The sequence below is a fragment of the Puntigrus tetrazona genome, chromosome 17 (assembly GCF_018831695.1).
Source record: "Puntigrus tetrazona isolate hp1 chromosome 17, ASM1883169v1, whole genome shotgun sequence".
Classification (NCBI taxonomy): Eukaryota; Metazoa; Chordata; class Actinopteri; order Cypriniformes; family Cyprinidae; genus Puntigrus; species Puntigrus tetrazona.
Window position 1 is genome coordinate 1,468,068 of NC_056715.1, and position 27,904 is coordinate 1,495,971.

The following is a 27,904-nucleotide window of genomic DNA, read 5'->3' on the forward strand; positions in this document are numbered from 1 at the left end:
TGGCAACTAGCATTCATGCACATCAGCATCTGAAAATATTAGCTTTGCAAATAATGCGAAACGGTTTCGCAGGGCAGACAGAACAAGCATCACGAACCAGACGTCACTGCTGGGACCGGGTTTAACTACAACGAAGGTTTACCAGCTCATGCTTCACACTTAAGAGTGAAGAAAAACGGCCCTGGAAGGACCAGTCAGACGTCTAAGTGGGTTTTAAGCACTGCTGCTGTCGTGAGGCCACAAGTTCATGTGAAATAACGCTCATATTGGGTGGTAATCCTTCAAAATCCAGTAATCTTAAAGCGTCGGGGTCGCAGCTGTGAGGCCGGTTCACCCCTCACCCTCGGGTCACACAGAGATCACGGCGCGCTTCAATCCAGACAGCCAAGAAAATTCATTATCTGAGCTCGGAAGCAAAAAAAAACGGCAGTGACTACGGGTAAAGGTTCGTTAAAAGGAAGACTCGTTCAGAAAGCTCATCTCCGACGGCCTCCTCGCTGCCAGCATGCTCTCCGCTCCCGTTTAAAACTGACAGGAGAACAGATTCACTCTGATTTAAAAACAGCAAAACAGCCCGAGTACGAGTCCAAAACACGATGTAGTTTGTCCTGGAAGGACGGGACGTTCGGGGGAACCTCTAAAATGTCTCCGAGTCCGCTGCCAGACAGAAACCTGAGAGAAATCGCAAAAAAAAAAAAAAAAAAAAACCCCTTCGCTCGGATCTAATAAAAGGTCAGCGGTGACTCATGGAATACCTTCCAGAATGCTGCACTTTACAGTGTGCGTCTGAATCTTTTATGAACATTATCCGGCGGAGAAGCGGTGCACTTCTGTTCTCTCGGTCCTCCGTGGAAGTCGAGCTCTTCGTTATCTGGGAGATCCCGCTAAAATGAAAGTTCTGCCGTCGTTTACTCATCCCGCGTTGCTCGAAAGCCTTGGAAATGTTTGTGGAGACGTAATCCATAAACCAAAATAATCCGTAATTGCTTCAAAAACAAAAGATTTTGTTTCCTCAATATGAGTGGGTACTGTGTACGCCTATTATGTATAGATAACTACAAACACATGCATGTATATATTTAAGAAAAATATGATTATGTATATAATGTATATGTAAATGCATACATGTGTAAATGTATATGTTTATTTATATAAATAAAAACACATTATACATATATATTTTGAATGCAATTAATATATATATAAGAAAAATAAAATAATATATAAATATATAAATTAAAAAAATTATATAAATATATATAATTAAAAATATATATATATATATATATATATATATATATATATATATATATATATATATATATAAATAAATATAAATTAAAAAATATATATATATAAATACATATAAATTAAAATAATATAAATAAAAAAATATTAAAAAAAAATATATATATATATATATATATATTTTTTTTTTTTTTCTTAATTGCATTTTATACAATAACAGAAATAGTATTACTAAAATACATAAATAATTGTAATAATTTATCAGTTTAATGTTCTGACAAATGAATATTTTTTTAAACCACTGTACTCAGTAAAACTCAAAATACCATCAATACCAATAAAAACTAACACTTTCAATGCAAGAAAATGTATTAGTGTAATGTTATGAAAATGAAATGAAACAAAATAAATTACCGTTTCATGTTTTACAACCCTTTCCGTGACCCGACATAAATTTAAAAGCAAAAACTGAACTGGATAAAATAAAGTCTAGATGTATTTTTTCTCATCCGGTTTTATTCAAAAACAAGTCTCACTGCAGGCACAAAATGAGTTGTGAATGCTGTTTTTAACCTTAAACTAATTAGTCTGGCAGTAAAAACTAATTTAAACATGTTAAAGTGTCACCCTGTGTTTTACGGCAGGAAAATTGATGCCTTAAACTGGTTTTGAGCCCCAGCGCGAGGCATTTCCTAACACAGCTCACATACGACGAAGGAACGCGATTCAGCAAAAGCCCAGCGCGCCGACAAGCCGCACGGATCCGAAAAAACGAGATCCGAAAAGCCAAAATAAAAAAGCTCCAAAATACAGCTTAACCAGATTAGAGGCTCTGTCAGGAAACATAGTTCCAACAATAGTCCATCAGACAAAACAGCTCATCTCAACGAGCCAAAAACAGTCCCATCCGAGAGGTTATGCACTGAAGTTAAAGATTAGTTTATCCTGAGCGTGGTTGAATAATGCTTGGGATAAAAATCAGGACGCCGTTTCCTAATTTAAAGAGACAGGCTCCTTCTGACTCACTAATGAAGCCAGAAAGAATATGCCACTGATGCCTTGATCTCTCTTGCCACGCGCCACAAGGACCTGCTCACCCTGACCAGACACGATTCATCTGTTGTGACACGCGCCTCACTTACACACGCTTTTTTTTTTTTTTTGGAAAGACACCAGTTTGGGAAGGAACACTTGAGCCCAGCCGCACTTACTCTCAGCTTCCCACTGCCAAGAGTTATCCAAACACGCTAAACGGAGGCCTGCCCGCGCGAAACAAACCGGAGAAACCGGTAGACTTTGACCGCATGGAGGAGACGATCTGCTAAAAGTGACCCTGGACCGCAAAACCAGTCAGAAGTGTCCATTTTTCTAAACTGAGGTTTATGCATCAACTGACAGCCGGATAAGTAAGCTCAGCTTGATGAGATCAATAAATAAGGTCTACGTCGGTGTATGGTTTATGGATGTGGAAAAAATAAAAAAATTAAAAAAATAAATAAAATCACCTTTAAAGTCATCCACATGAAAAATTAAGCATGAAAGCAGTGCATTTAATTATTTAAAAAAAGTTTAAAAAGTAATCTATTTACAGTATGAAATGTATCTTTATGGTATATTCTCTTTACTTAATATTCTAATTATTTTTAGCATAAAATAAATGTTGATAATATTGACTTATACAATGCTTTATTGGTTATTGCAACAAACACACCCCAGAAACGTTTCATGCTCCAGGGCCACAAATGTCCTAGATGTGTCGAAATCTGCGGTTATAATGCAACAAGTCATTCCGATTCATTTTTTAAGAGTATGATTTGCATCTGCATGGGTTTAAATACTTTAAAAGACTTCGTTAGCCACCTTTTTCTCCGAATTGAAATATCAAGCGGCAAGGCACGGCTAAAAATATCTGGATGTGGATGAGACCGGAAGCTATAACCTCAGAATTTATAAAGAAAAAAAGGTGAATGAGGTACAGAAAAAAAAAATTTGCATTATTCATCAACGCACTCCAGTCCTGGTATTAAAAAAAAGCCCAAAACGAAACACTCACGGGCATCAATCATAAATATTCATTAAGAGAGAAAGAAATAATTATTACCCGTTAAACGTCTGCTTTTAAATTCACATCATTTGAATATCACTAGCCTGATGTAATAACATGCATAATAATGATAGCATTTATGAGAAGCAGAGAAGTATTATAGCACTTGCAATGGCACGCGTAAAAGGTCACAGAAAGCTTTGTTTCACGTAGTTTCCGTTTCGTCGCTAAACAGTCGTGAAGACGGCATACTTCAGTCCCACACAGCCTGACCTCAACTGAAGGTCACCACACACCGAGCGCAAGGCTTTTGCACGTTTGAACAAAATACGAAGCGTTGTGTCAATCACGTTTTTACACCGCCTCTGAAAATGTGGTGCATCGTAAAAAAAATTAAATAAACGTTTCAGGTTCGCTTTTCTGCGTTTTTCGCATCTCTAACAAGAATTGTGATGAAAAGGATGACGAAGATGCATGCACTTGTCAGACTGAATCTCTTTTATCCAAAAAGAAACGTACACTTTGTTCAAATTCGGTAATTTCGCTGCTACTAAACCCATGATCTCGTGTTCTTAGCAGCAGGCTATTTACAATATTCATAAGTCGTGTGTGATTTATACATATATATAATTTAGCACATAACACAAAAACTAGACGGAATTCAAAACTACGGCTGAAGCGTGCAGACCTGCCAAAGACATGGCCGTCGACATGAACACAGGTTCGGCCGTCGTGGATAAGCGAATCGTTTTGGGTGAACTACTTCCTCAAAGCCTAAATTTGGTTAGTTCTTCGATCCGGCTTCCTCTCAGCCCGCAGATACGCTTCAGAACGAGCCCGAAAAGCACAGGTACGCGTTTAAATCGAGCAAATCGAGTTAAAATCTGCAAGACGATCCGGGAAGCGGCGGCCCGCGTACCGCGAAACCGAGGAAGCAAGCGAAAACATCTTAAAAGTGGGCCGCTCTTTACAAATGCAAATGACGGCGGTGATAATGAGGGCTCTGGCATGGCATGAGACGTTAAATGGCTCTCTGAGCTCGAAGCGCAATGAAGCCATCTGTCACCAGAGACCCGTCACCGATAAATGCGCTGATAAGACGGCATAATGGAAACACGACTCGGACAAGAACAAAAGCGGCGGTGGAGTCCAGTGACAGCTCGCCGCTACAGGTGGAGGCGCCGCTTAATGAGTCCCTGTCTTTATTAGACACGCAGATATGACGAGGGAAAAATATGCATAACAACGGAAGACGGAGAGAGGGACTTCATTTATTGAGAAATGTTTAACCTTTATATTTGAGCTATAAGTGTCGTTTAGATTTAAAATACGGTTTTCTAATTAAACCTCAGTGCTGCAAAAAAAAAAAATTATTGCTGTATTACAATTAAAAAAATGGAGTGGGGCTCAAATGACAATTTTAAAAAATGTGTTACCTTTACATTTAATTATAAACATCATTTATAGTTATAGTAGAATTTGGAAGTCCACAGTGGAAAAGCTAGTATTTTATTACATATATTAATTATCGAGGGAAAATATGCGTTACAATGCAAACTGAAAGCGACTCGATTTATTAAAATGCACAATATTATTTTTTTATTAAAATATAATTGTGATTTATGAATATTTGAAATGGGAGCTCTGTAGCAGAAATAATGCAGAAAAGATCTTATTATGCACACACACACACACACACACACACACACACACACACACACACACACACACAAATAGGAAATTTCATGCATTTTATACTAAGAGGAAGAATTACGCATTACAATAAAAGATGGAGAGCGAATCTATTAATATACTAAAATGTATAAATGCATAAAAACATGACAACTGAAGATACATTTTTATATGCACTTTTACTTTACACGAATATATCGTGCTTTAATGATGTTCAGATATTTTTACTGGAAAACAAGACAAATATGAATGTCTGAAATGGCCAAACTTTATTTTAATTTTTATTTTAATTCGTCCTTATTTAATTTAATCGTTTTTAATCAGACATTACTATAACTGTGGTAGAATATATATATATATATATATATATATATATATATATATATATATATATATATATATATATATATATATATATACACACACACACACACACAATATATGCAGCACAAACATTATGTAAACAACAGCTTTTAAAGTTAATTATTTTAATAATGAGATTATTATTTTCCAATAAAAATATATATATTGCGAATGTTTGAAACGATCAAACATTATATGCTATTAGTTTTTGCTTCATGTGGTTTAATTAGTCAGTGCACACAATAAAACCATTTGAATGAATCACTAAAACTATTATATAAAGAGTGCTGACCTAATAATTTCTCAAGGTTCAATACATGACTTTAATAATAACAAAACTGACTCCAAACACGCAAAAAAAAAAGGGCCAAAACCAAACATGCTTTATCCTGCTCTTGAGCTCTGAATGAAGCTCAGCGGAGATAACTGTGCAGTAAATCACTCTATTAATAGCATTCAGTGTAGTTAATGGATTACAGTTCTCGTTCTCTGGGTTATCGATTAGAGCCGAGACTCGGCCGCTCTCAAAGCCCCAGAGTGCACTAATGAATAACGACTTCAATTAAGGTCGTCTAATACTTCAACGTCTCCGGCTGGATGAAATCATCCGACTCGAAAAGCATCAAGCACGCCGCAACGTGGAGCTCCATCACTGCACTGGTCCAACAAGACCTCAGAAACGAGCGAAAGTTTACGAAAAGATAACCACAGCAAAAACACGCTCGCAACAGGGGCCGAGCAAGATGTCGGCCGGAGCAATTATTCAGGCAATATTTGGACTTTTTGAGACGATACGCTCAGGCCATTCGAGACGTAGAGGAGTTTGATTCGGGGGAAATTCAGCACTGCGTTGCTCGCTCGCTCACTAAGGGATCCTCAGGAGTGAATGGGTGCCGTCAGAATGAAACACGCCACTTCGGTGTTTGTTGTTTTTAAGAAATCCATCAAGGCTATTAATGAAACTTAAAAGACAGTTTTGGCTTGTGCCGTGCATACTGCTCTCCTAATTCAAAAAAGTTATTGGAGAAAGCAATGCTTTTGATAGAGGATGCGCATTTCAGCCAGAAACAACGGTTAGAAACGAACACTTACTTAAGGACGAATACGTTTCTGTTTCTGACCAAATCTTTGATCAAATCAAATCAAAATTTGATCAAATTTTGACAGACTGGAGCGGTGTGGATGACTTGTGATGTTTTGAATCAGCTGTTCGGACTCTCGTTCTGACGGCACCCATTCACTGCACTGGTGAGCGAATAACAGTACACTGAATTTCTCCAAAGCTGTCGCCATGAAGAGACACTACGAGGCACGAGTAAATATAATAACGGGTGACATTTACGAGGGACATTTCGCAGCCCTTCTTGGATGTTTATCACTCCAAAAACGAGACTAAACACAAACGCGAGCGCAACAGGTGGGGAAATTTCAAGCCAGCGGGTAACCTTTGAAAGCAGGAAGAAAATGTCAATATCTCTGCAGCAAAACAAAGAGACGGTGCGAACATTTTCAAGAGATGCGACGGGAAACGCAACGACGTGAAGGTTGGCACTCACTTTATACGAGTAGGGCATTTTGCTCAGGTCAATTCCCTCCTTAACCAGCTTATCCCTTATCATTATCTTCAGCTTGAGTTTGGGATACACCACCGGCTCCTTGCGGTTCTCTAGAGCTTTAGTGTCTCTGGAGAGTCCGATCCCGGGCCTGTCCCAAGTAGAGCTGACCCAAGACTTGGTGCATTTCTGATTGCAGTCGCTGATTTGGGGACCCGTGCCATGCGGAAGCGGTTCAAGGGTGAAATAGAGGCCCGGTGCCACCTTCCTGTCTTCATCCCGGAGTCTCTCCACGGCCCGGAGGACCTTTTCCCGGTGATGTGGAGTGAAGACGCCGATGGCGTCCAGGTCAGGGTCTCCTATCTGCTTGCACACCTCCAGGTCATCGTAACCGTTGTCCACAAACGACTCCACGTACTGGCAGAGCTGGAGGGTTTTCAGCCACTCGTAGACGATGGCGGGTCCGTTGCTCATCGTTCCCAAATCAGAGGACATTCCCGAAGTCCGTTCCCAAGCGCGCGGAACACCTTCTTCCCATCTCCAGTGCTCTTGATATCAGCACAGGCAGTCCACGAACGGCTTTCCCGTGCTGAGTTCACTAATGAACGAGCGTACCATGCCTGAACGTACGAGGGAACGGTGAAGCCCAAACACAAGTTGGTTTCAGCGCAAAGCATCCATGTAAATAAAGTTTAAAGCGCATCCCTTTTAGCTCAGCGCCTCGATTACCTGCTGGTTATGAAACGAACTGAAGCTTCGGCGTGTGCAAAAAGCGTATCTTCTGTCATGTATCCAGTCTGGCGGCTTTTCGGGTTCTTGGACGACGTTGCGGACGCACTTTGCTCCTCACAGCATCCGAGCGAAACGCCGTTTGTGTCCAGCGTCAGTCAGTCGCTCTCTCCCGCGTGTCGGTTTATTTCCCACGGATCCGCTCCTTAAACAAGCAAGGGAAAGGACGACAGAGATGCAGCTTCGGCTGTGCTGCGAAGCAGACGGTATGAGAGAGAGCGACTAAGTAATTCAACGGAGCGCCGGACGCTAAATTGAAGTTTCCCTCCCCTTCGTTGTGATGCGCGCTTCGTGGCTGCGGGTTGACTCTGGCGCCCCCTGCAGGCCGCGGTGGGAACAGCGGCGCTATTTGGCTTGTAGTAAGCTTCAGGGTCAACCATATTTAATTATGTCAATGCAGTTTTTTTAGTATGTAAGACGCCTAAATAATTTAACATTAAAGAACACGCAGGCAGAATTTATTTTTTTTGTCCCTTTCATTCATACATAGACTTTACTGTAACGTGCAGAATCTAAAAACATACTTTTTTAAACTTGGGTAAATTTAACTAAGTGTATTTTGTAGAGAATAAACATAACTGAAAGTACAGAAATTGTTAAATGAATTATCGATATTTAATTTTTTTTTTTTTACATCGAGACAGCTGTTTGTTTTAACTTGGCATATATTATATATATATATATTATATATATACACACATATGTATAAATATACATATATAGATGTGTATATTTATATTATTATTAAATATATATATATATATATATATATATATATATATATATACACACACACATATATTCATATGTACACACACATATACATAAAAATCTATATTACATATATATGTATATATTTGTGTGTGTGTATATTTATATATATATATATATATATATATATATATATATATATATATATATACCCAAAACGCATATATGCAATATATCTTATTTCTATTTAGATTATAACCTGCATTTTATTTAATTTCTATTTATAACATAAAATAAGAATCATTGCATACGTTACATGACGAGTATTTAATGAAACGAAAAAAAAATCGAATTGTTTAATCAAATAAATAAGTATATATCTGTGTATTGAAGAAATGTATATGCACATGCTTCTGCTTCTTAGCCATAGCATACATTCATTTTATATGATATATTTATTCAAGTTACCTTTTTCTTTAGAATTGAGATGAAGTTGTAAAACTACGACATCTAGTGGCCGAAGTCTGTAAAATGAGGTGTGGAATCAAAAGGGCCGTGAAGAAATCTTTCTGTTACATTTATTTTCCATTGCACAGTTATGTCTATAAACATGTTTCCTAAACCGTTGGGTGGCAGCAGATTGAGACAAACATTCATGTGAAAGTCCGAATAATAAAACTGTACAATAAGTCGGCTATGATGAGAAAACCCCGCAACCGACCCTTTTCAGGACAGCATTTTTTCTCTTCTTCTGGAGTACAGCTGTGATGTTCAGGGAAACTCAAGTAACAGCGCTGCGAGTATACTATTAAAAATAATCATCAATAGAGAGTAAATACTTGTGATTTGTTCCTTCACAAAACATCTCACCAGCGGGACTAAAGAAAAAAGAGGCGAAATAGGATGGAGATGGAGGTTTCAAGTTTGTAAACACGGTTTCATGCTGCCTTTTGTGCAAAAGAAATCAGAGGACAAACGGTGCACGGAGATGGCCAGGGATTCAGGTCCTTCAGCTCGTCTTTACCTCTTCAGAGACGACCGAGCAGATGGCTCACCAGAAAAGATCTCATATATATATATATATATATAGCCAGTTCATCTTCAAACACCCTCTCCTTTCAAACAATACAATAAAAGTATCCATCTGTAAATTAAAAGTAAGTCATGTATGTATAAATATCTTAGAATATCATTAAACTGGCGATGAGGACAAATCTGAGAGCGTGAGCCGCATTTATTGAGCCTAGCGTCCATAGGTTTGGTCCTTCTTAAAGAAACGAGAACGTCCAAAATAAAGACCGACACCAACTACAAAAATATTAATAATAAAATGACTTCGATGTCATCGCAATATAAAACACATAGTGCAAAACCACACAACTGCTCGTAGAAAAGAAAAATATATGAAGCAGAGTAGCTGGATTAGATTTTCAGTTCGTCGACGTTGGAATTAGCAAGTTTGGTAGATATTTACACAAACGGCATGGCAGCAGAAGGTAGTAGCGAGCTATCTGCCGGTCTATCCATGCTTTAAATGATAAGGAACATCCTCTCCTCTCTGTGAGATCAGCTTTCACGGCAAAGCCTCTCTTTGGAGCGTAGACGGATCACGGCCACCATCCTCAGTGACTTTGACTGCCTCAGCACTCTCAAGTTTGTCTTCAGAAAGATTCGTATTTACAACATTTGGCAGCGATGTGACAAACAAAACAAAAAAAAAAGCGAAAACAAAAACAGAAAAGCCTTTACGTTAATAGGTGACCCGAAAATGAAATTTTGCTGAAAGCCTAGTCATCCTCGGTCCGACCGAGATGGAGTAAGAAAAAAAAAAAAAAAACGAAACCAATAGATGCTCTGCAGTGAATGGGTGCCGTCGGAACGAGATTTTCAAGGAGCTGATAAAAACATAATCCTTATATAATTCACACGTCTTCTGGTCCTCTGGAGCTATTGATTAAGAAACGAATCCGAAATTCTGGCTAAAATACGAATCCACAATTTAGCTTTCTCCAGTTAAAAAGTCGCCTCGCCTGAATCAGGAGGAAAAAAACACGCACAAATGAGGTGCTTTAAGTGAAAACAGCTCAAAACAAACATGATGTCAAAGAACACGAGAATGGACTTATTCAGTGGAAGTGGAAAAAATATTATTATTATTATTTTTTTGCAAGAATCAAAGGTTTATAGTTAAAAACCCATTTGTTTATTAAAAACGCAGATGTATGATTAATAAAGCATTAATTAATAGACTGTACTGTGGATCACTGTAATGCTTTTATCAGCCGTTTGGACTCATTCCGACGGCACCCATTCACTAACGTACTTCAAACCCGTTCCCGTGAAGAAACGTTCTCGTCTGCGTCTCGCACGGCCTATCGACGAGGAGTACGTTTTCAGCAAAACCTCCTTTTCGGGAGAGCTTTCTCTTTGATAGGAAAACAACAAGCGCCAACAGATCCGACAGTCGCTCCTAATTTCAAACACAAATATAGCAGCGATTTCTTGCACCTCGTAAATAAGAAAACACGCTTAAAGAAAACATCCCAACATACGCTTTCAAATATATCGTATCTTTAGTTTATATAAACGCGAGCATACACATATTCTTGCGTACATGTATGTTCACGGACACACGTATACGCGCACGAGTCGAGGTTAGCATATATTCATGGGTCGCAAAGCAAAGGCAGAAGGTAACGCCCGTCCGTGGGCCGCTGATCGAGAGTATGGAGTTGCATCGAACATTTAGTGGTCGCCTCCACTGCAGCAACGAACACAGAGATAGATATATTCACCTCTCTGTGAGGATGACAAACTCATGCATTAGTCCATCCCAAAAAGGCTTTTTAGAAAACACAGAGAAATCCATCCGGCATGTACTTCAGAAGGAGGAAGTCACCGGTTACTGTACTGAATCTCGCATAAGCCTCGAGATTTCCTCGTCCGGGAGCAGTTGCATCATGGGAAACCTGTTTTGCATATGAAGAATCGGTACTCTCGGCACATTCCTCCGGTGTCCCCCGCGTCCGGAGAGCAGACGGCTTTCATCACAAGGCACATAATCAAGATCATGCCTCACGCTTTCTCGACTCTCACTCCTTCGCGATAAAAATATCCTGCTCCTGCAGATCAAAAATAATTTTTTACGTGCTCCAGATCTCTGTTTGTACAGAACCAGCAAATATTCAGCGTCTATGCCTAGCGGTGAAACCTTTAAAAAAAAAAAAAGCACGTCTGGGTCATATTTCGCCCCAAGAAATTAGTTACCGAAAACGAAACCTATTTTTTTGCACTGTGAATAATTAGGCACGTCTTTATTCCGTAACGAAACAACAAAAATAAATACATTTCGCAAAATGTTAAAAAACATTTAAATTGATAAATATTTATATATCATAGTGGTATATGCTCTCTTTAATTTACGCTGGCTTAAATAATAATAAAAAAGTTTATTACAGTGTTTTTTTCCCAAGCACAATGCAAACAAAAGATCTTACAAAAACGTATGTGTCTTCATGCTAAATATATTTTTTCCTTCCATGTCGGGGTGAAATATGAGCCAGACACGTTTTTAGACATTCAGGCTAATTAGATCTTTATACATACTTAAAATGAACATCTTTCTCCAGTGTACGTCAAAGTCAGAGCTCTTCCCTAAAAGCTCTTTTGAGACCTGATCAGTGTAAACCAAGAACAACAAAAATGATGCATGATCAGATCAGCTTTGCTGCCCAAGCCCGTCTGCAATTTCATATGGCAAAATAATCACATGATATGTGTTAAATACAGCAACTTCCAGCCCTTTAGAGGTGAAATTAAATGGTACGTCATCACACCTCGCGTAAGACAAGCCGGCCTTTTCCATAGCTAACATGATTACTGGGTGAATCTCGTGAAATCTAGTTATGCTTCGACCGAATATTTCGCTTGAAAGAACTTAAAAATAGGTTTTCTTTATGCAAAATATTGAGTTTGGGGTGAAATATTAGCTAGACGAGATTCATCCCGATTCCAAAAACAAGAAAAAGCACTAATTTCCTAAATTAAATCACTAGACATGCAACCTATCCTTGCTCTAGTGACAGATTATCAGAAGCATTAAGCTTGGCAATGCTGCAGACATTAGACCTTCTTTTGTCATTTCGTTCATCTTAAATCTTTCCTTTCCCAAAACGTCCTTTCTGTAGTTTCTTTGCAGACAGAATGGCAGTGAAAATGACAGCGTGGCGGATGAAGGTATAAGACAGGGGCAGCACCGGTGATGGGCCTCCTCTCCCAAGACAAGATCCACGGCTTTGTTTTCAGGAGAGGAAACTCAATTGCCACCGAGAAGGGAAGGAAAATCCCGCCCTGATGCGTTTGGCCTGTCCCGTTCCTTCCCCTCCCGTCTCCTCTGTCTTTCCGCAGCTCCTCAGCTCGAGGTAATGCCGCGTGACGTTGTGCTGAGCGCGAGTGGCAGTCTCTGGACATCACAGAGAGAGAAAAGATACAGGAAGAGAAGGAAGAAACGGAGGAGAGATGATGGATCTGCTGTCTTCATAGGAAGGTCCGCCGACTCCCTGCAGGGACCTCAGAGCTGGTACCATTTCTTGTCCTTGTATTTCAGCATCATCTGATGGAGAAAGGCAAGAAACTTTACCGTCTCAAACTAATTAGCCAACGCAAATAATCGCTGTTATTCAAAGACTACGGCTGCATCTCGAAACCTAGAGAGCTGCCTACCTAGACATCGCTACCAATGAAAATCACAAAAGATTTTTGTGGCCAAAAATGCAATATTTGTGGCATTTTCCATTGCTTCTGCAGTGTAAATATACAAAATCGTAACGTAATTAGTGCAAATCTGCAAAATAATACAATTACCTGCAAATATACGGTGTGTAATCAGTGAACGATTATATACTGTACATTTTAAATGTTATACATTCAACTTTAAACAATGATATATCATTGTCTGTTGTTTTTTTCAGCATACAATGGAGTGATTGTATTCACTCACACACCACTTTAAACGTGCATACTGTTGAAATCAATCAATTATGATGACAAGCAAATATCTGGCACAAAACACATTACATTCTGTATTACATATAGAAGTTTAATAGCATCATGAATGACTAGAAACTTTAATTTCGTTCCATGCACTTAACGGAAAAAGTCTTTAGATTTCTAGACTTCAGGCAGTGACTGAACACTGCCAAAATGATTTTCTTACTCAGTACACGTGTCTTGTTTTCCGGTGAAAATATCTATACATTCTTAAATCAAGGTATGAAGCCAAACAACATAAGATGTATAATATAGGAATAGTTTTCAGGAATAGTTCCAAAACATTTCCAAATCTGTATGAATTTCTTTGTTCTGGCAACACGAAGGAAGATATTTTGAAGAACGTTTGTGAAAGTCAATGGTCACAAACGTTCTTCAAAATATCTTCCTTCCGTCATTATGCATCACAAATAAATGTGTTTTCAAGAATGCTGAATATGGAGTAAGAAAAATCACTGTTTGCTGTGAATGTGTATGATTTCTGTGATTGTACAATCCTGGAGGGACCGAGACGCACGCGCTCACTAAGTTTGGAAACGCAGCCTCTGTGTCGCTTTAAAAAGCAGCAGTCGTTGTGAAAAGCAAGTGATGGTCTCACATCATGAGCGTGTTTGGAGAAGGAGTCGGCGCTGGCCATCATGGCTGCTGTCCTCTCCTCCAGCTCGCCTAGTTTCTGTCCTCTCTCGTCCAGAGCTATCCTCGCCCGTGCCAGCTCCCCCACCACACCGGACGCGGCCCCCTTCATGCCCTCCATACCACCTGGACCTGGGATGTGCTGCGCCAGGCTGCGTGAAGCTTTACCGGCAGCCACCTCTCCGACTGCAGGCGAGAACAAACGAGAGATATGATTCAGTGCCAGCATCGTTTTTTGGTAAGCAAGTACAAATCCTTAAATAACTTCTCATATCTTGTCTGGCTGTTTTCACTTTTTTTCGATGTGAAAGCAGTCATCTATACAATGTATTTATACTTATTTTTTTATTAAAAGTATAATTATCGCAATTAATAGAGTTTAGCATCTGTTTGATTACATGTAACGGCATGATTTTTACAGTGCATTTCTGCCATAATCACCACTAATAAATATAAGGTAGAAACTTTAATGTAAAGCTGTTTGCAACGACTTGTATAATAGTGAAAAATACTATAAAAATAAACAAAAATGATAATGAAATATGCCTAAAAATATTTTATTTTTTCTATGTAAAATTAGAGGTTTCACAGAGGACCTTTATTTGATTTAGGGATTAAATAGGACAAATTTTTAATTATGAGTCTTTGTGGCATTCATTCGATTGTTTTTCTCTATATCATACTAAGAAATAAAGGTTCTTTGCCATCAAAAATCTTTAACATCCAACCTTTCCATTCCACAAAATGCTCTTTATATTTTGGGAAAAAGTTCTTTAGATTATTTAACAGTTCTTCCCACTTTTTAAGTGTACTGTACATTAAAATGTTATAATATTAAACATTTGAGAACTGATAAAAACCGTATAGATATCAGATGAAAAGAATTTTTGATTAAAACAGATTTATGTGTCTGAGTGCCAGATTAACACTTACACAGATCCTCTCTGTCTAAGGACTGGGCCCCTCCTCCAAATAAGCCCTTGAAGAAGCCTCGGTTTGGAGCCTCTGGCGTCTCCACTGGAGTAAACAGCTCTCCAAGCATCTCCTGTGAAATTGAGCACAATGAAAACAGATGCCAAAATGGAAAGTTTCGGCAAAAAGTTTCCAGTTATGATAAAACATAATCGTGACCTGCAGGTTATCACAGGTTTCCTGGCTATAGGTGATTCTTTGGATCTCAGTCGGCGATGTGAGGTACAGGGCTTGGCCTTGGTTTGAGAAACAGAAGGTTCTTGCTATCCTCATGTCTGTCAGGGGAAGGTAGTTCACATCTAGCAGTGGCCGCAGGCTGGGCAAACTGATAAAAAATAAATAAAATGGAAAGTGTTAATAGACTTATGAGTCAAAAAACGAAATATATTCAATTGCTTTGACTATCAGGCTAATCATGTTACCTGAGGGTCATGATATGGCCATTGGCACAGAAGCAGGAGATGCCGACCCCTGCAGTCATCGTCACCACATCTGCTCGAAGCACAAAGGAGGTCTCTGTGATGTTGTGTTCGTAGACACAGTTTTGGGAGGGCATCGCCACCACCTTAGCCTGCTTCTCTGAGCAGACCACGGCGTACTGACAGTCCGGGCTCTCCTGAGATGAAGGAGGCGAGGTGGGCCGGCGTCTCCGTGGCCGTTCTCTCTCCTCCTCAGGGGCGTTGGGCTCATACCAGGACTCGTAAACGTGGGGCAGAAGGGTCCCGCTGGCATCCAGCTGGGCCATGCGCAAAATGGCTCCCTTCAAGCGCACTACTGGACCTGAGATGACAAGAAGTCAAGTTAAATGTATCTGTATATGCTTTTCAAATTACAAATTGTTTCCCAGCAGCTTGACAGAAAAATCACAATGTTAATGTTAAAAGTATCTTAATTTTTTCATGCCTTATAGTTGCATTGATCAGATCTGAATGACAATGTAGTTGCATTCTGTGATGATGCAAGCATTTAAGCAGCTGTACTTGCTATATGAGAGCTAGGCAATTTGCAACAAAATAATACATATAGCCAAGATTTGCTATATAGTATATTGATCGTACTGTATATATAGCAAATGCAAATAAAGATTAATATACTTACATATGCAACTTTAAATAAAGAGCTGGGTGATAGATGTATTTTTAAATCAGACTTTTGAACACTTTTTAAATATTTTGGCCTGGTTTCACAAAGGTGAATTAGCTTAAACCAGGACTAGGCCTTAGTTAAATTAAGATTTTTAAGCAACTTTTATAAAAAAATGCCTTAGAAGGAGACATTACAGGTGTGCATATTGACACGAAACAATGATGCCGACATATATTAAGATATGTCAGAGCAAGATATTATAAGGTTGAGACAGCTCAAGCATGCATTTTAATCGGGGACTAACCAGGGAATCACGCGTGTCTTACTCCAGATCGAGTGTTTTTTTTTAGCAATATCCTAAAATGTGTGTACCAATATGTGGAAGGAAACATAGCTGATAATAATCTTACCACAGAAAGAGACGCCCACAGGCTGTTGCATCCTCTGGTCTGGTGTGGAGGGCACAGTGAGGGCGATGGCCAGCATGCTACCCAATGAGGTGCCCACCCACAGGCTGGGCACGGCCACAGTCTCGCTCTTCTTGGACAGGGAGTCACAAAAGTAGAAAGAGGAAATGACCTCGCGTGACTCTCTGTCAATGCTGGTCACACTGGAGCTGCGTGAGCGGCTGAACGAGTTGTCCCTGGCGTCTGAGGACACGGTAAACCAACAAGGATAAAAAGACAACAATAGGAGGATAATTAGCATTACTTTTTTTTACAAATCAAGTCTGAACCACCTCAGGACACCTGAAACAAAAAAGTCAAGCCATTAATCAGTTAACACACTCATATACATTCTCTGAAAACATGTAGTATTAATATAAATGTTTTAATATGTTATGTTAAAGACATACAGGAACTGCACACAAACCATTGCCATGAAATCACCAATGCAATTCAATTAAGTATGAACAAAACTCGCAATCACCAATTACAGAACATTGTTACGCTGTTTTACTTTCACCCTCAGAGACCTAGATGCATTCAGATATCTTTCTGCCAAGCACATCATTTTAGTGCATTATGGTTGTCTAAAAGCAATGCAAAGATGAGTCTCCCCAAAACCAAAAGTAATATTTTGGAGTAAAATATGGTACAAGCTTTTCTGCTTAAATCTGTTAATTAACTAAACAAAAAAGCCAATATTAACTAATCAAAACTAGAGAAATTAACACAGGTAACCACTGGTTTGATGATGTTTTATGTGTGTATTTTGGGAAATTGTGTAATGTACTCCGTATTACACAAATAAATTTGACAAAATCAGACTCTGGAAAAATGGAGAGGGAATGTTTCTGTTTCAACTTGGACGGCATCATTCAAGACAAAAGGCAAACCCCACACGGCAGGCTCCAGTTAGAGTTAGTACGAACCAGACCAGGTCAGGTCAGCCTAAAATAGGGCCACTCACGGGGGTCACAGAAAGAGGTCTCACGGAAAGACGCTGCACGTTTCTTCTTCGTTTCCTTCACTGAACTCTGCTGTTTCTTAACATGGAGAGAGCAGTAACGCCGCAACCTCCTTTCTATATGCAGAACAGTGTACATTATAACTAGCTAGCTAATACAAATATTGCACCTAAAAACATCAGTACACCTTTCCATTCATGCATGCCAGTCTATGTTCTATACAGACCTATATTAGAGGTCTATAACACATATGAAGAAAGACATTGCATGACATCCTGAAAAAATGAACATAAGGTTATTTGATGTAAGGGCAATACGACCAAAATCTGATTACATGATACAAGTAATTTTATTTCATGGTAACAATATATCATGATTTAATTATTTTTTTCCTACAAATAAGGATTTTATGATATTAACATTTTTAATATCAAAGAAATGTCTTAATTCGTGTCATAAGTGTATTTTATATATGTTACATGTTAAAAATATTAGACTGACGTCACTTTCAGAACTGCTTGTATCCATATACAGTTAAATAGTTTTTCTCTCTCAGCTGTTTCCTTCTTTTTAAGACTTAAATTACCGTGTTTAAGAGATTACATGCAAAGATGGGCATTTTGACAGATGCAAGAATGTATTTAACCATTCAAGGCCTATAAAGCGGCAAAAATAACTATATTTCACACCTGTACAGTTCAACTGGGCAGTTCTGGTTCAAACCGGACCACTCTTTACGCTGATACATAGGTAGTTTGACTGAAGTAAGGCTCAATTTATGTCAGCATGGACGTATTTGATCCCCTGCAAAAAGATGCACAGCTACTCCTAGAAACTAAAGTGAGAGAACAAACGCTTACCATCTTTCTGATCAGCAATCATGTTAATTTTCCGGGATATCTTAGCTGGAAAAAAGAAAACATTGTTCTGAACATATAATCAAAATCATTCATCTGGGAAATGATGGTTACTAAAGTTAAAGAATTAAAGTAAGGATTAATCAACCGGTTTAAGAGAGAAATAAGCAGGTTGAGACTAAATTTATCAACTGGAGGATGTAGAATGAAGCCAAAAAGCAGCCACGAGCCCATCAGCAGCCTTAAAAAGAGACGTTTGTTCATCTAGTAATCAGAAGCAACTCGATCATGCCCGGAAAAATGCATTGAGATTAGTGGCAATGAAACCAGCACCAATCAAGAGTCAGAACACCAGGAGCCTCATTTCTCTCTAAAATGTCTGTCATTGTGTGCGATCGCCCCGTCTATGATTTCAGATGTTCAGTAGAGATCTGTGTGAAAACATGATCTGATCAAAATCACAAATATGTTAAATGTCTGACATTATTTTTATCGTCCTGTGTATTTTTACCCTTGAAACGCACCAGAGCAGAGTAAAAGCCTGTAATGTTAAACAAGGTTAGAAAAAAGCACTCCTTCAAGAGAGACATTTCTGAAATGATGAGCACAAAACAGTTTAAAATGTTAGTGGAGTATTTACAAACCATTTTGTAAAAAAACAACAACAAAAAACAGAACTTTTTTTCTTTAGATTTACAAGCACTTATGGTTCATTCACTGCTACTTTGAAAACGTTGAAAGTGGTAAATACGGCTCTCAAATGAGATCTCACTGGTCCACCATTTACAGTCACCTAACCACCAAGCAACAGACACACAAAGCTCATATTCAGCTCTACTACGCACTTAAGCAAACCCATTTTAATTTGTTTGGTTAGTTCATTTGGTTAGTGTACAATTGCCCATTAGCATAGAAACTGAGAGACCCAGACTGCTGTAATATGAACATTATACAGTACCAAAGTCACTGGCAACAGTCTTGGATATCCGCTTGCTTTTGGACTTCACTGGAAAATGTATTGAACAGAACCAATCAAAGAAAATAAAAGACTTCCTAGGACAAAAAAAAAGCTCTTTCTAAAAGGATCGTTCATAATGTACCGTACCCTTGTCAATGAACTTTTGTTTGCTGTCTTCATCAGAATTGCACGGTGAACCGGAGCCTATAGCAACAACACAGTCTGCATAATAATGTGACACAGCCGATGGGGTCTTATGTAACTTTTGGCAACTATATGCATATCAAAGTCAAATTCCTTGTAAATGAAATGCACTTAGTCAGCACACCTGACTGGGATTCTGACGACGCCTGCAGAATTGTTTTAATTTTTTGCTGCGCTAAAGAATTTTTAACTATAATAGAGCTTCACGTCCAATGCTCTGGCATTGCGGAGTTTGTCAATATGTCTGTCTATAAGTTGAGTGTGCAATTTCTGCATGACCAATGGAAATGCATGGGGTTGATGGGATTACCAGTTTGTTCAAAGCATGTCAGCAGCGGTCCTTTAGTTTAGTGCTGAAGAAATTACACATTGCACCTTAAAAAGGCACAATCCGCGCCAAACAAACATGTTATCACGAACTCAACATTATCAATATTGTTTCATTCTCTTTTGTTTAACACAAGTGGCTAATACTCGAAACACAGACACATTATTACATTTTACATATTTGGCAGTATAAAATAAAAGTAGGTGGTGATTTACGAAAAACAATGGATTTCTATTCTGCCTCCTTAAATACATGTTTACAACAACAGAAGAGTGAGTTAATTATGACAGAAGCTTCATGTTTGGGTGAATTGTTCCTTTAAGGGGCTGTCAATCAACACATCATAAACTACCATCAATCAATGCTCTCAATACTTTTTGTTTTACTAGTAAACACAAGGGAGAAAGAATGAGGGAAACTTTACCTGAAGTTGGTGATTTGCATCTCTCCTCTGGTGCGGCTGATGCATCATTACCATCACAAAGACCTGTTGAAACAAACAAGTCTAAACCAAACAGCCTGGTGGACTTCAAGCAATGAACATCACTTAAATAATAAATCAGCACAAAAATAGACTATAGTGTTAAACAAAGAGAAAAAGAAGAATGAAGACAGATATAAAGAGAAGGACAAGACCTTTGATGAGTGCCATGTGACTTACTGAGGTAAGAAGAACGAAGCTTTTTCACAGATTCAGAATAAAAGTTAGTGAGGCCGGACATGCAAGACTTCTTATGCAGAGTGTCTTTACGAAACCACAGAAAGAGACGAATATTGAAAGGGTGAGACAAAACAATGACACAAAATCAAATGAACAGCTAGAAGGCCTTTGAACCGACAGAGTCCAGAGACTGGATTCAGGGCAGGTTGGACGTGCGTTTTGTCTTTATTATTTTCAATAAACGAGTGAAGCCTAAAAATAATAAAATGCAAAAGTTAGTGGTCAAGATAATAATTAAAAAAACTCTTTTCTGTGACAATTCAGACCTTTCTCCCCCCCATACTGTCTACTCAGAATTGCAAGATATAGCCTCCAATTCTGAATAGCAAGAAAAGCAAAAATACAAAAACTAAATGAGAAACATTTAGAACTGCGAAAAAAAGAACTGAATTGCAATTCGCAATTTTTTTAACATGGCGGAAGTGCGCTTCCACACAAAACAGAACAGATGGAAAATTTGTGAAGCTAACCCCAAAAATGAGTTATAAGTAATTGATTACTATTAAATAATAAATAAACTGCCTTTTCAAATGCCTTAGAATTGATATTTGGTCACATCAATTGGTCAACCAACCAGATTTTTTTGTATCAGCGCATCACTAACAATAATGCAAAACGTCACATGGCCTTAAATTCAGTCTGTTGGCATCTGTGTATTTCAAAGACTGAAACTCAGATGAGTGAACAACAAAAAGAACAAGCAAAGACAGGGGACAGAAAAGAACAAACACCGGCGCCCCTTTCTGAGCATATGGATCGGATGATTTTCTAAGATCGGTGCAGATGGTTCCTCGGCCAGAGACGACCGCCTGCAGTTTGAAGGATGTAGCATCATGGTCCGGAGACTGACACCGCTCAAGATGAGCACGTGCTTTACTTTATCAGACAGAAACACAGACTGACAACATGCAGAAGTTATGATTATTAATAAGAGGATGTGGCTTTCTCTTAGATGTCTGTTCACCTGCCGAAAGCTGTCTGGTTTTGCGGGGTGAGCGTGGTTGTCTGTGATGAGGATCTGTGGAGCCGTACAGCTCAGCTGTGCTCACGTTCAGAAGCAGGGTTTTCTGAAGGTAATCAACCACGGCAAGTCCACTACCATTGCCAAAAGCAACTCTGTAAAACACAGGACAGATTCACACTACTGGTTAAAAGTAACACGCGATTAACCACGGTGCATTTATTTGATCAGAAAAAACAATATTAGGTCACACTGGTACAATTTAAAAATTACTGTATTGTTTGTCATGTATTTAATGTGCAATTTCTTCCTGTGATGCAAAGCTAAATTTTCAGCATCAGTACTCCAGACTTCAGTGTCACATGATCCTTCAGAAATTATACTCATCATTTATCCTGATTGTTATTATTATAGTATTATTCTTTTTATTAGTATCGTTATCAAGACTGAAAGCACTTTATGCGGCTTAATATTTCTGCTATTTAAGTATGGGTGTTATGTCAAAAATAAAAAATTGCACCCAACCATCTATAAAGAAAAAGTAAACCGTTTCTTAGCTTTGACAGTTTGCTTTACAACATTTGTGCTGCAGTAATTTAATCACAATTTCTACTCAAGGTTCCAGAACACACCAGATGTTACAATCAAATGTCCATCTGAACATCTGAAAATACTATACTTCAAATTCAGCAAAAGATGATTACATTATTATTTGATATTTGTTTGTTATAGTTGCTAACAGACTGTTAATATACTTCATAGACTTGAATACCGAATCCTAACGTCTTTAGCGATGGTAATCAGATATAAGAGCATATTGTGGCTCATTATATATGTGCATTTCAATAGTGTTCAAATAGTTCAAATTCTTAATTATTGTAATAAACAACAATTATTCATGCATGGCTGCTAGGTTTTAATACGGTGGATCATGACAGATAAAACTTGTTTGAAAGATAATGAACAGCTGTTGTGGAAAGGAAGTGTTTTTAAATGCTCTGTAAAGACATCAGAGGTGTGATAAATGAGCCAGTGTTGTCGTTTTGTGGACTTACAGGCCATATGCAGAGTTGACAGCCAGGCTGGTGATCTGTTGTGGCGGCTCCCCGCTGACCCACACCAGCTGAATGAGCAGCTCCACCTGGCAACCTGGAGACTGTTTGAGAGGAGAACTCCTGACCCTGGCCAAGTAAGACAGGACACAATTAACTACATGCTAATATAAGCACAGACCAAATCATGCGGTCAAACAGGCAGATATTTAACCAAACATCTGGACCGCATGGCCCATTTACACAAGAAAAGTCCATTGCATTAACACGTGAAGCGAGCAAAGTCTGAAGTTTGTTTTTACATGTCGCTTAGGGATGAGTAAATCTGAAAGAGATGAAAACAGACTGTACTTGAGACAGGGCACGTTATCTCGCAGGCCGTCAGATGAGTTGTTGCTGCTGGTGGAGGGGTGGGACTGAGGCAGGCTGGTCTGGGGGCTGGATGAGGTTCCTGGGGTGGAAACGGCTGACGCTTGCTCGCCTCCGCCCTCGGGAGACTCCACTTCATTCAGCTCGCACTGCATACGCACCTCCAGGAGCTACAGGCACAAGACTACTGTCATCATATCTATACGACCATATGCATGTTCACAGATGAATATATAGATTTCCATGCATTTAATGGCAAAATAAATTATTAAGTCAGGGTAATACAGGCAGTTGACATACATACATACACACACACACACACACACACACACACATACACACATACACACATACATACATACATACATACATCTTTAAAAGTCAACAATATAATATTTTATATATTTTCTTTATAAAAACAATTACCTATGCAAATCATGTAATATTTTAATATTAATAAAAAAAGTCCTCTTAATGAGAGAAAAGTACTAAAATGAATAATATTTTTTTCAATAAAAATGTATATAATTAATAAAAATGTAAACATTTCATGGCAAATATATGGATACAAATGCCAAATGCGACCCTGGAGCAGTGTTAAGTATCATTTATTTTCAAAATTGATATAAAAATCTTCTTAAAGCTGAATAAATAAGTTTTTCATTTATATATGGTTTGGTAGGACAGGGCAATATTTATTAAGATACAACTATTTCTGTATCTGGAATTTTACCCACTATTAATTATATTTGCAATATTTATGTAGAGCTACTCCCATGTTCATTTATTCAGTCCTGTGGTGACACCTCCTCATTAAAAACTAGGTTTTTAGCATTAATAAGCATAAATAAGTGAGAGCTTTACTCATTTGTGTGGATGCAGCATATGGTATTCTAACTGTTGGAAACCATGTGTCAAAACAACTTAATGCTTAATGAAATATCCTGCAGTGTGCATACTAAACTCCATCTAAAATGGCTTTAAACAGCATTTTTTTATAATTGCATTATAATCACCATGCAGTTTTTAGGGCCCCATATCAACATCAGGCATTTGTGAAATAGCATCCTGTTCATTTGGCAACTACACATATACACATCCTGCACATTTTACACCTATATACATGCATTTGCACACAGACCTGAACTACTTCAGTGGTGACTTCCTGTTTGCTGAACCTGTAGACTATGACATGAGCCGATACTCCAGCCACACAAAGCACTCGGCTCTCTGGACACCAGGACAGGATCTGGATGGCGAACGGATCTTCATCCACAATTTCAGTGCTGGATTTCTCCTCTTTGCCGCGGGGCTTGTCAAACACCTTTGCCGTTTTCAGCTTATACAAAACCTGCAGCATCACTGACAGACACAAAAGAACTAATTCAGCATCTTTATTATTTTTTTCCTAATTATTAGCAGATCTGATTAGCAAATCCGCAAACTTCAAACGCATTTGAATAGCTGAAAGCGTAATCAAAATAATGCTGTAGACTGTACTTGTGACATAAAACATAAAAGTATGTTTTCTGAGACAGAAACTCACATGCTGAGGCATCCCAAAACTTGATCGATCCATCAGCATGCCTGTTGTTTTCAGAAAGAAAACAGAAGAAAACAGTAAGCCGTGGCTCCAAACAGAAAAGCATTTTTACTTGCAATGCCTAAAAAATTATTTTCCTCTCTAATTCTCTAATATACCTGAAAAGGCATCGGTACAATAAAGAGTGTGTGCATGTGAGAGATCACTTACCCAGTGATGATAATCTCTGAGAAACTTAGTGTTCCCTGGCCCCAGTTACCTCCACTTATGGGCCATTCCTGGAATAAAACACAGATTTGGATCAGCCGTTTTAGGACTATCCATTTTCTTAAACGACAAAGGGCAGAACGTTACCTTCTTACTGAATCCCTGTCTCTTCTGTCTGGAGCCCACTGAGTAAAGTGCAGGAATGACTTCAGCTGGACAGTCCGCAAAATATTCACAGCAGGTCACCGGAGACTCATGGATGGACAGAGGATACGGGTTCTCAAAGATCGGATACCTGCGCAGAAACGTTTTTATACATCAGCTGCACAAACCAAGACACACTGTGTGTAACATCTGGCATTTACTCACCCAATCTGTGCAAGGTCAATGACAACCAAATCCTTCTCCAGCAGGACAACAACCGCATAAGGCTCCTGGAAATCTGTGGAGATACAAAGTGAACAATTATTTTAAACAATTAAAAGGGGCGTTTGAGTAAAATACTGCTTATTTGACTTATTTAGTGATTTTTTTTTTGTTGATAAATGCTTTTCATAACTACATTTTTATTTTAGTTATTGCACAAATGATCTACTTTGCAATAACAGCTGTCAGGTCTAATATTTATAGTTCATTAGAGAAGAAATCTGTTATTATACTGCCCAAAATACAGCGCTTGGTCTACTTTTATTTTGTCAGTATTTAACTACAAAAAAATAAACACAAATATAAATAACATACATCAAAAAAAAGTATATATATATATATATATATATATATATATATATATATATATATATATTAAAAATAAAAAATAAAAATAATTATACATTTTTTTCTCCATTATATCACCCAGTAAACAATATAGCAAATTGCCTTGTTCTGAAAAACAACAATTAAATAATAATAATAATAATAATAATAATAATAATACATATATAATACATATATATATATATATATATATATATATATATATATATATATATACACATATACACACACACACACACACACATATATATAATTTTATTAAAATAAAATTTAAACAAATGCAGCTTTGATTTCTTAAATTGTATTTTGCCTCTGTTTTTAAATGTTATTGGAGAAAATCCAGCAATAGGTGGGGCAGTGACTTGCCGTTTGGATATGGGGTTTCACACAGCGTAAGGAAATCCACTATGGGGTAGTCCATCTCCAGCACTGCAGTGCTTTTCCCATGCATCACAGTCAGACAGGCTCGCCTACCCACTGTATCATATGACAAACCTCCACACAGTATCATGAATGGGTCCCTTAACAAAACAAATGAACAAATCTCATTTTTCCATGATGCAGAGAGAAGCCAAGCCGGAAACAAATTAGTGCTTCATTCAGAAAGAGTGGAATGAAGAAGAAGAAAAAAAAAAAAAAAAAAGATTAAAAGCAATACAAAATCCATATTAGCTGCGCATTTTATGTCAGTCTTCTGAAAAACATCATGTCATCCCCGTAAAACCCATAAAACCGAAGCGTCTATGCCAGATAGTCTCTCGCAATGCAAGGTTGCACAAGTCTCAATGCATCATGCTCCGTTTGCTTTCTGAATGCAACCCTGAGAAAACGTATTGTCATATTAGCTGTATATTTTATATCATTTTATATCAGTCTTCTGAAAAACATCATGTCATCCCTGTAAAACCCATAAAACAGAAGCACCTACACCAGACAGCCAACGTGTGCAATGCATCATGCTTTGTTTGCTTTCTGAATGCAACCCTGAGTTCAGTTTTTTTCTAAAGCCTTACCCTGCCCTGGTAGTTTTGTACTCCACTTTCAAGATGGGTTTGCATGGCTCCGGCTTCTTTCCATCCTTGGGCTGTTTACCTGGGAGAGAAAATTGCATGGTAAACAAGGTGTGCAAAAACTTTCCTTTATGTATTTTTATGCCCTTTTCTATCTCCTTTTTCCCCCATGGGAACCACAATGAGTGGTATTTTAAACTAATTCCAAAAATTTTGGTGCCTCTATTACTCATTTTAAAAATAATAATGAAATATGTCAATAATTAATATCTGTGGACAGAATGTGCACTTTTGATAACGAATTATAATGCATTTGTAAACAGATTGTTTTGGTTCATCCTTATTAACGATAAAAAATTGTTTGTGAAAAATCTGCATTATTAAAAAAGTGTGTAATTTTTTGTAGCCTGAAACACTCAGTAAAGTAGAAGCATGGCGTTGTCACGGCTGTTTAAACTTCTATGGTAATGAACAATAACAACAAATAATTTTTGCTCTCACATTTGCACCAGTAGCAAAAATCCATAAATTTTTTACTTTAAAAATGAGGAAAAAATATAGTGAGATGTGTTACTTACACAATTAATTAGCATTAAAATTATTTACAAAATTAATAACTGCTGAAACATGTCATCAAAGTGTGCCAAAGTGTCCATAAGTAATCGTTCACAGGCTGAAAGTGTAGTGACTCTTTAAAAACACTTATCTGTTTCAGAAACCTGTTTGGAAACAATCATTTTTTTTCGTTGGTGCGGCTAACAGACCTCAAAAGACACACTTCACGGTCTCGTAATATTTATTCTGTGCTCCCTGAAGCGCTCAACCTGAGGAACTTGGAAGGGAGTGTGTTTGGGCAGAAGCGTACCATGCGGTGTAATGATCTGGGCAGGCTTGGCAGGAGCGCGTACATTCCATGTGGTAAGCGTGCCATCTGAGTGACTGCACACAAACTGTTTCCCCTCGTGATGCCAAGCCACAGAGTGGATCGCCTACAGGCCAAACAAAAGATGAGTAATCAACCACAAGAGAAACCAGGTCAGACAAACTGTGCTTTATGTGTTGTGACAGCATATATGAGTCAACAATAATAAACATAAACAAACATCGTAGGTTCCTTTCCTCACAGCTGACACAAACGCTTCTGCAAAAAAAGTTACTTCCTGTAGGCTAGAGTTTATTTATTTGAGAACTCAACAAATGTATCATCTGCCCAATATTTCACAATATATATATTTGGTTATTTTTTTCAATCCTGTAAACAAAGGTTACTTGAGTATGTTTCACAAGATACTATTTCAAAATGTTGTTATTATATATCAGTATGGCCATAAAATAATAATGATTATTATTATTACTACTACTAAAATTA

General features: G+C 38.1%; 2 protein-coding genes across 9 annotated transcripts in view; both read right to left on the reverse strand.

The window, feature by feature from the left end:
• sash1b (SAM and SH3 domain containing 1b) overlaps positions 1 to 7,937 on the reverse strand; it is a 77,890-nt gene extending 69,953 nt beyond the window's left edge. Inside the window, exon 1 of one of the 2 annotated variants that reach the window (XM_043263436.1) lies at positions 6,904 to 7,937. In XM_043263436.1, the coding sequence (XP_043119371.1) occupies positions 6,904 to 7,395 (492 nt within the window). In that variant the 5' untranslated portion in view covers positions 7,396 to 7,937. The remainder of the gene's footprint in view (positions 1 to 6,903) is intronic. The other variant, XM_043263435.1, reaches the window with a different exon arrangement.
• Positions 7,938 to 8,961: 1,024 nt separating this feature from the next.
• Positions 8,962 to 27,904, reverse strand: part of stxbp5b (syntaxin binding protein 5b (tomosyn)) — a 35,051-nt gene continuing 16,108 nt past the window's right edge. The window contains exons 8-29 of one of the 7 annotated variants that reach the window (XM_043263592.1): positions 27,401 to 27,524; positions 26,539 to 26,617; positions 25,892 to 26,046; positions 25,121 to 25,193; positions 24,899 to 25,046; positions 24,755 to 24,822; positions 24,548 to 24,588; positions 24,143 to 24,363; positions 22,984 to 23,171; positions 22,636 to 22,761; positions 21,584 to 21,735; positions 20,323 to 20,385; positions 19,514 to 19,570; positions 19,367 to 19,414; positions 18,412 to 18,456; positions 17,554 to 17,667; positions 16,551 to 16,790; positions 15,477 to 15,834; positions 15,214 to 15,379; positions 15,016 to 15,127; positions 14,048 to 14,268; positions 8,962 to 13,012 (exon numbers count right to left, since the gene is read on the reverse strand). In XM_043263592.1, coding sequence (XP_043119527.1) covers positions 12,971 to 13,012; positions 14,048 to 14,268; positions 15,016 to 15,127; positions 15,214 to 15,379; positions 15,477 to 15,834; positions 16,551 to 16,790; positions 17,554 to 17,667; positions 18,412 to 18,456; positions 19,367 to 19,414; positions 19,514 to 19,570; positions 20,323 to 20,385; positions 21,584 to 21,735; positions 22,636 to 22,761; positions 22,984 to 23,171; positions 24,143 to 24,363; positions 24,548 to 24,588; positions 24,755 to 24,822; positions 24,899 to 25,046; positions 25,121 to 25,193; positions 25,892 to 26,046; positions 26,539 to 26,617; positions 27,401 to 27,524 — 2,841 coding nt within the window. In that variant the 3' untranslated portion in view covers positions 8,962 to 12,970. Of the gene's footprint in view, positions 13,013 to 14,047; positions 14,269 to 15,015; positions 15,128 to 15,213; positions 15,380 to 15,476; positions 15,835 to 16,550; positions 16,791 to 17,553; positions 17,668 to 18,411; positions 18,457 to 19,366; positions 19,415 to 19,513; positions 19,589 to 20,322; positions 20,386 to 20,559; positions 20,644 to 21,583; positions 21,736 to 22,635; positions 22,762 to 22,983; positions 23,172 to 24,142; positions 24,364 to 24,547; positions 24,589 to 24,754; positions 24,823 to 24,898; positions 25,047 to 25,120; positions 25,194 to 25,891; positions 26,047 to 26,538; positions 26,618 to 27,400; positions 27,525 to 27,904 lie in introns of all 7 variants that reach the window. The other 6 variants (XM_043263591.1, XM_043263597.1, XM_043263593.1 and 3 more) reach the window with 6 other exon arrangements.